We start from the raw sequence: 8,838 nt of genomic DNA, 5'->3' as shown, positions 1-8,838 counted from the left end.
AGCAACTTCAAGGAGCAGGCGATCGAGTACGTGAAGCAGGCCGTCCAGGAGGACAATGCCGGCAACTACGTCAAGGCGTTCCCGCTCTACATGAACGCGCTCGAGTACTTCAAGACCCACCTCAAGTACGAGAAGAACCCCAAGATCAAGGAGGCCATCACCGCCAAGTTCACCGAGTACCTCCGCCGCGCCGAGGAGATCCGGGCCGTCCTCGACGAGGGCGGCGGCGGCCCCCCCGGCGCGCCCAACGGCGGCGACGCCGCCGTCGCCACCCGGCCCAAGACCAAGGGGAAGGACGGCGGAGGCGACGGCGCCGGGGGGGACGACTCCGAGCAGTCCAAGCTGAGGGCCGGCCTCAACTCGGCCATCATCACCGAGAAGCCCAACATCAAGTGGAACGACGTCGCCGGGCTCGAGAGCGCCAAGCAGGCGCTGCAGGAGGCCGTCATATTGCCCGTCAAGTTCCCCCAGTTCTTCACAGGTGAGCCTTTCCAAAGGAAGCCAGTAATCCTACCTAATTATTCGTCGCCAAGGATGAGGCGATTGCAGTTGCTGTAGCTAGATCGTATAGATAAGCCCTATGCATCTTGATCTGGATTGAATCTGATTGGGTGAGCATGAATTATTTGGTTCTGGAGTGCAGGTTGAAAGTGTGCTACACAAGCTGGTTTGTGTCTGTAGATAACCATAATTTTGAACCGCCATGAGTACATAGATTTGTGTTGAACAAACTTAGTCGTTGCAGCGTGGGGATGTCTGGCAAATTACATTCAGGAACTTGTTTGATTCTTCAATCCTTGCAAAGAACCCTGCTAATTCATAATTTTTGTGTATCTTGATCTTGATTGAATCTGATTGGGTGAGCATGAACTATTCATAACTTTGAACCACCATGAGCATGTATGCTAGATCGATTTGTATTGAGCAAACTTAGGCTGCGTTGTTTCACCAGTTTTTGCCTGTTTTTGAGCATGATTTTTCACAGCCAATTATAAGTAAGCACAACACAGCACAGTTCAGCAACCGCAGACTGAGCCTTAGTCGGTATAACGTTGGGATGTCTGGCAAATTATATTCAGTAACTTTTTTTTGACTCTCTAATCCTAACAAAGAACCTTGCTGAACTTATAATTATGTCGCTCTTGTACCAGATAACAGTTTGTAGTAGAGCCAATTTTTTTCCAGTGACGGTGGCAGTGTGAATTAAAAAATGATTATGAAACCAAGTTTTAACCATGGTCATAGAAACATTGGTTTCTTATACAGTACAACATGGTGGTAAATGTAGCAGATTTTAGATAGATCAAGGTCTGGATTACTCAGTATGGATCTTTGATTGTTAATATAGCAAAAATTAGCTTCACTTCCTAACTGTCTGTTTGAACTAAAACCATGACACTTATTTTGATCGGAGGGAGTATGAGATTTGAATATCACGAGATTCTCCAAATACTTTCATAACTGGTGTCTGTTTTAGGGTTTGTGTCCTTAATCAGTCAACTATCATATACTGGAGAGCACTTTTTTAGGTAACTGCTGATGTGCAACTAATGGAGTGTCCTTTTCTCTAGGTAAGCGGAGGCCATGGAGGGCTTTTCTTCTGTACGGTCCACCAGGAACAGGAAAGTCTTATTTGGCTAAAGCTGTTGCAACTGAGGCTGATTCGACATTCTTCAGGTAGTTATCATATATTTCACCTACACACTAACCTTTATTCTCACTGATTTCATCCTTGAATGATTTTTGGTCGGACGTCTTCTACCTTTGTGTAATCAGTTATCTGTTGGTGAATGAATTTTGGTCGGACGTCTTTTGCCTTTGTGTAATCAGTTATCTGTTGGTGCCAAATTAACAACCTTACATCATCCTTTGCTATTGTTTATGCTACCTAGATTTATTGCTGAACTCTAATTTGCAGGATATCCTGTTACTTGTCCAGTAGTTAACAGAAACCAATCTGATGTGTTTGGAACAGTAGATGAGTGTTTGCACAATTGGTATAGATGGTTCATAGTAAAATTCCATTTTTTTACTGTTCTGCTTGGAATAATTATATTGGGCGGGTGCATTTAATATTGTGAGTTTGTGATTGTTCTAGTTCCACCTGCTTATGTTATATATGCTCCTGCACGGGAGCATAGTATGCGTTGGAATTGACTTCTTGCTTTTTCTACATTGGCACTTCTCTTATATGATGATGACACAATTGCTAGTTACTTGTTCTCTCCTCACCGAGTACCATGTTTTATCTCTACTTTCCATGTGTTGATAATTGACTTTGTCATCATGTAAGAAAATCTCCCGCAATATGAAGTGGTTTTATGTGCCAACAAGGACATGCAGGCCTGCAATTCATATTTTAGGGTATCACTTAGGTTTCCAAAGTGTCTCTTTGTAGCAGTTCATCATGTGCAGCAAGTAGTGTTTTCACTATTTTGTTACTGCTATGATTTTGAATTTCTCATGGTGGTTTATTTGCGCATGGTTGACAATATTGAGCATGTATGTTTAGTGCACATGTCTAGATAAGGAGTTAAGGTAATTAACTTGGCATACTATTAGTACATCATTTATGTATCTACACCAGCCATATTATTCACCTGTATTACAGGAACATCATATAAGATTGAAGGCAGATGCCCTCTTCATGAAAATTCTATTTGATGCATCTTTTGTAAAACGTTCTCCTTGTGAGGTGTGTCCCAAGATAGCAGCTTTAACAAGTTGCACTTGGTTTGAGTGTTGCTTTTCATGTGCACACCTTAGAGTATGATATGTTTAAACCTTGGCTGAAGTTGGGAACTTTTGATGTTTACATGCAATTTGTTTTAGAAAATGATGCAGTATTAGTATATTGTCGTATGGAAGGATGTTAGTTTATTATGCTTACATTTGTTATGTGCATTGAAATGAATTTTGTGAGAACAAGTGGTCTTGTAATAATTGGTGGGTCAAATCAACTATGCATTCAAAAAAATAATTTTGCCATGTTTGAGTCATAAAATATCTTAAGATCTGAGGTCTTACTTTGTATTCCCTCCGTCCGAAAATACTTGTCATCAAAATGGATAAAAAGAGATGTATCTAGAACTAAAATACATCTAGATACATGTGTATCTAGAACTAAAATACATCTAGATACATCCCTTTGTATCCATTTTGATGACAAGTATTTTCGGACGGAGGGAGTAAACATTATCAGATGAGCTGTGTTCAGCCAGATTGAGAAAACAATTTGAATTTTTTTCTCCATCCCAAATCCTTCCAGAGCTGCACTTCTGACTTCCAGATGAGTAGCTTAACCACACATTGATTCCTATTTTAAGAGTAGTAACAACTAATGTGTATGTAGCCACACCATAAAACATTTGGCAAATATGTGAGTGGCTAGGTACCATGAACATTTATGCGGGCTCAGCGCATTGCAGGTTATACAATAGGCTTTACATTTGGCAAATATGTAAATAGGGTAAATTTGATATATGCCACTACAAAGTGTCTGGTTTTGAAAAAAAATACTGTTCTTTGATTTGAAACATGCCATGACAAAGTTCATAGGCTTTGAAATATGCTATTGCATACCGTTTTGAGGGATTAGACACAATAACAGGTATGCACTTCCCTTAATATTTTGTGCATGGACAAAGGTACCCCTTGGCCAATTCAACAACACCCACGATCCCCCTTTTCCTCTCGTTTCTTTATGTTCGTCCCAGCCACCACGTCCACTGCCCCCGGCCGCCGTGCCTCCGCTGCTCCTGCTCGCCGGCTTGCCTCCGCTGCTCGTGGTCTCCTCCACCAGTCCCGTTCCTTGCCGCCATGTCCCAGCTCTCCGGACCGACACCCTTGCTCTTATCCTCTCCCCTTTGTAAACCTAGACCTAGATGAGAGACATGGAGGCAACTAGTGCCGATGCTGGTATGTTATTTAAGTCAAGTTGTCAATTGGAACAGAAAGCAATGCAGCAGTTCTGGAACATCAAACAAGCAATGCATATGCTGTCAATTTTGCTTCACGTTGCTTTAGCTTCAGGTTTCACGTTGCTACAGGCTTCAGGCTTCTCGGAGCCACACGCGACATGCACACGCCCAGCTGCCACGCAACGTTGTGTGCTCGAGCGTGCTATCCTTCGCCACCACAATCTACTGTGCATGACGAGGTCCTTCGCATTGCCACCGTGCCGCCGTTCTCGGCCGTCGTCGGCATCATGGACACCGAGCACCAAGGGCAAACAGTGAAAGTTGAGTTGTGCAGCATAGAGCCGGCGGCTGGTTGTAGCACTAGAGGTGGTGGGCGAGAGCAGCACTTGGGAGCAGCAGCTCTGGCGAAGTGGAGGAGCTGGCAGCTAGGAGCAGCACCAGCAACGGCGAGTGGCCAAGGGCCAAAGCTGGCTGATTTCAGAGAGACAGAGAGGAAAAAGGGTATCGGGAGCGGCTAGCTGTTGACTTGGCCGAAGGGGTCCATGTACAAAATGAAATACATACTTGTTATGGTGTCTAATCCTCCAAAACGGTATGCAATAGCATATTTCAAAGCATATGAACTTTGTAGTGGGATGTTTCAAAGTCAAAGAATACTAATGGCATTTTTCAAAACAGGGATACTTTGTAGTGGCATTTTTCAAAACAGGGATACTTTGTAGTGGCATATATCAAATTTACCCATGTAAATATCTCTGAACAAGCTGCATGTTCTTTCTTCTGGACTTGATGTGCCCATGTATATTGCTAACGTTCATTTCCTACTAATTTCCATTTATTTGTACTGCTAATACAATATCCTTAAGGTTATACCATATTAATGCGATCAATTTACCTGCAGCATATCTTCATCAGACCTTGTTTCGAAATGGATGGGAGAGAGCGAGAAACTAGTTGCTAATCTTTTCCAAATGGCTCGCGAAAATGCCCCGTCAATTATCTTCATTGATGAAATTGATTCCTTGTGCGGTACACGTGGAGAAGGCAATGAAAGTGAAGCTTCCAGGAGAATAAAAACCGAACTTCTTGTACAGATGCAGGTGAGCTTTTGCAGCCTATAATGTTGTGAGCTGTTTCTGAATATGTGTTCTGCTTCAGAATATGGTGTCGTGATTAGATGGATTTCTGCACTTAGTATGGTAAATGATTCAAATAATTCAGACATGGAGAAGTGATGGCCCGACACATTCTGTGTCCAGATTATGGAATTAGTAGTGAGCCTATAGTTTTTTAAGAAAACTTTGCCAATACTGTTGCATTGCTACGTAAAAGGACATAATTTGGCCTCACAGATTCCTTACCACTGTAATAGTGGACTGGTTATTGCATAACACTGGATATCTCAGCAAACACAGTAGTTGTATAGATTCCTCGCACTAACAGTTTTGGCTAATACATTTGCTTTGTTTCCCCGTAACTATCCAGGGTGTTGGCCATAATGATGATAAAGTTCTTGTTCTTGCTGCAACGAATACGCCATATGCTCTGGACCAGGTCTCCGGAAACTTCTCAAATACACTGTTGTACCATTTATGGCTTACAAAGATTCTCTTGATATTTCTAGAACAGTTTGATCACCAATTCATATACTAAATCCAGCAGCGGTCGATTGAAATTGAGTGTGTATTCATTACTTCAGGCTGTGCGGCGGCGGTTTGACAAGCGTATCTACATTCCGCTACCTGACGCGAAAGCTAGGCAGCATATGTTTAAGGTATTTACGAAACATCTGTGCAACACTGCATAAAATGTTCTGTTTTGATAAGTTGTCATGATCCTTTGCTTAAAGCTGGCAACTTAAATTCATTCAGGTGCATCTTGGGGATACACCGCACAGCTTATCGGAAAGTGATTTTGAGGTCTTGGGTCGTCGTACAGAAGGATTCTCTGGTTCCGATGTTGCTGTCTGTGTAAGTAATTTTTGCACAACCCACATGTGTCTGTACATTGTGACGTGCGTCTGATTCTTCTGTTTGTTAACAGGTGAAAGATGTGTTGTTTGAGCCTGTGCGCAAAACACAGGATGCTATGTACTTCTTCAAGATAGATGGTGACATGTGGATGCCCTGTGGACCGAAGCAGCCAGGTGCTGTGCAGACCACGATGCAGGATCTTGCATCCAAAGGCCTTGCCTCACAGGTAAGAGAATATAGATGGCATTTGTTACCTCCAAGAGGCCTCTGTTGAACTGAATTTGAATTACTAATGCGTATTGCTTGGCTGCAGATTCTTCCACCCCCGATCTCGAAGAATGATTTCGAGAAGGTCCTTGCGAGACAGAGACCAACCGTTGGTAAGAAGGACCTGGAAGTGCACGAGAAGTTCACCAAGGAGTTCGGCGAGGAGGGTTGAGTGGTACGCCGCCGCGAAAACTCTCTCGACCCATGCACAGCCGCACCACAGAAATGTATATTGTTTACAACTTTGATTTGTTGCGCTTGGGACTTAGATTTGCAGATCTGTACACTCTGGTAGCCCTTACTGTGCTTAACTTATGGCGACGACGGCAGCCTTGTTATGCCGGGCTATCATTGTGCCTCTGTTGTCAACTCTATTTCATTTTTACACTGTCATGCTTGGAGTTTAATGCAAGTGTATTAAGGAATAATGATGATTATTGAGCTGGGTAGTCCTTGTGGTGCAGCTTGTATAGTTCTAAAAATTTCTGGTATCTATTTTAGACTCATTTTCTTTTCTTTTGTTTTTGTAGTGTTTACTAGATCCTATATTTTTGTTTTTGTTCCAACTAAATTTTCTTCTTTTTCCTTCATTTGGTGCAATGAGACCTGCATCATGACAAGTGAAATCTGCCTTGTGCGGATTAGGATTAGATAAAAATAACACACAAATGTGATAGGAATACAAGTGCAAAACAAATGATTGAAAAAAATTTTGATTTTGAGGTCTTGGGTCGTCGGATAGGGGTTTTCTGTGTGTACCCTCATCGAGACATGTATGATAACCCTCATCGAGGCATGTATGATAATGTTGTGACTGTTCGGACGAGTGATGATGAAACTCAAGGTCAGTTTTGAGCCCTCGTTTTTTTTTTGCTTTGATGCTGGACGAGGTCACAAGGGGATATACTATAAGGAGATATCTGACAGTGTATGATTTTTGCTGATGATGTGGATATACATACAATTTGCAGAATATTTTTTACTAGTGCATTCATATGTATATTCAATACTTTATTAACTATTTGTAATGTGTTTTGACAAAAAAAATACTACCCTCTGTAATGTTGCCTCCACGTTGGTCAAATTCTAGATCCGCGACTGATTGGAAGGACACCTTTCAATATGTTGGGTCAATGCTGCAAATGGATGATGACACCAATGAAGATGTGAATCATCGAAGCAAAGTTGGATAGATGAGTGGCACCAAGCTTTTGGCATTCTCTGTGACAAGAGAGTGCTACAATAGCTAAAAGGTATGTTCTATAGGAGACGTTTCGACCTGCGATGTTGTATGATGTTGAATGTTGGTCAACTAAAAGGCGACATGTCCAGCAGTTAGGTGTAGCAAAAACGCACATGTTGGATGGATATGTGGCCATACAAGAAAGGATTGGGTCCATATGATGATATACATGGTAGAGTTGGGATAACATCGATTGACGAGAATCTTGTTCAAAAGCATCGGGTGCATAGCAACCAGTTAAAGCATGTTGATAATGTTAAGAGAGGTTGGGGTAGACCAAACTTAACATGAGATGAGTCCGTAAAGAGAGAAACAAAGGATGTCGGAGTAAATGACCACGGGTAGCCTAGCCGGCCCCCCTGGTTCTTCAAAAAATGATAGGCCGATCGAGCCTTCAAGCACCCAAGGCATGGGGCCGCCTTCCCCTGGCCGGCTGTCTCACATGCCGGCTACCGGAAGGCGGCCCAGCACTAAACTCTCATGAAGAAAGCCGCGAGAGGGCCGACTCCAAGAAGCCGACCATGAGAAGACCGACTCCAAGAAGCCGGCCCCTTGCAGACGACCAAGACCGTGCCCTCAAAGTCTGCACCCACTTAACGGTGATGAGACGGGGCGTGGCAACAGTGAAGCCTGACACCCCCGAATCTCGGAGCACGCATGGCCACAGTACGCCGTACGGGGCAGCCATGACTCGTCCGGCGTGGCACTGCTGCCATGCTGACCATGACGCCCCCCACGACAGGCTGTCAGTACGGCCCGCGGGCGGCGGGCCCCTTCAGTCAGAGAGACACCCGAAGGCGGCCACGCCACCCCCAGTCGGCCTGGGACGTAGCCGGCTCCCACCAGCCGGCTCGCTCTCTTCCTCAAAGTACGCGCACCATTAAGGAGACAAGACGAGGTAAGGCTACAATGAGAGCCCGCCAGGTGGCGGTACTGTAGCCATGCTTACCTCGACAAAGCCCTCATCATCAAGAGTGAGGCAACAGTAACCAGCCCCTGACAAGACCGCCAAGCGGTGGGACCTGCCTGTCGACCAAGAGGCCGGCAGCCGGCGGGACCCACCAGTCGGCGGGCCCCAGCGGCTGGCGGAGAAGCCGGTGAGCATAGACACTGACGGCTAGGGCCCACTCCCAGCCGGATTACAATTGTACCCCTGGGGGGTAAGCCTATATAAACCCCCCAGGACACCCATGCAAAGGGTTGATCTCTTAGAGTTTTAGACACTACATTGAGGGGAGAAGAGAGCTAACCTTGCCCTTCTTCTTCCTCTCGCAGAACAGCTCAAGGAGCCTCTTGTAGCCACTTGTTGATCTAGTGATCATGCGGAGATCCCGCAGAGCAGGACTAGGGGTGTTATCTCCACGGAGAGCCCCAAACCTGGGTAAGATCCGCCGGCGTGCATGCCTTCGCCTCATCCCGTTTCCAGGCACCGGCG

At 44.6% G+C, this 8,838-nt stretch overlaps 1 protein-coding gene across 1 annotated transcript; it reads left to right on the top strand.

Moving 5' to 3' along the window:
* Positions 1–6: 6 nt before the first annotated feature.
* On the top strand, positions 7–6,623 carry LOC119274602 (protein SUPPRESSOR OF K(+) TRANSPORT GROWTH DEFECT 1-like). Its single transcript, XM_037555313.1, has 8 exons — positions 7–481; positions 1,572–1,677; positions 4,822–5,020; positions 5,406–5,474; positions 5,620–5,694; positions 5,792–5,890; positions 5,964–6,119; positions 6,207–6,623. The coding sequence occupies exons 1-8, from the start codon at positions 91–93 to the stop codon at positions 6,330–6,332; spliced, it is 1,221 nt and encodes a 406-aa protein (XP_037411210.1). The 5' UTR covers positions 7–90; the 3' UTR covers positions 6,333–6,623.
* The last annotated feature ends 2,215 nt before the right edge of the window (positions 6,624–8,838 follow it).

This window comes from Triticum dicoccoides, chromosome 3B (assembly GCF_002162155.2).
Source record: "Triticum dicoccoides isolate Atlit2015 ecotype Zavitan chromosome 3B, WEW_v2.0, whole genome shotgun sequence".
NCBI classification, from domain to species: Eukaryota; Viridiplantae; Streptophyta; class Magnoliopsida; order Poales; family Poaceae; genus Triticum; species Triticum dicoccoides.
This window is presented reverse-complemented; position numbering and strand designations above follow the sequence as displayed.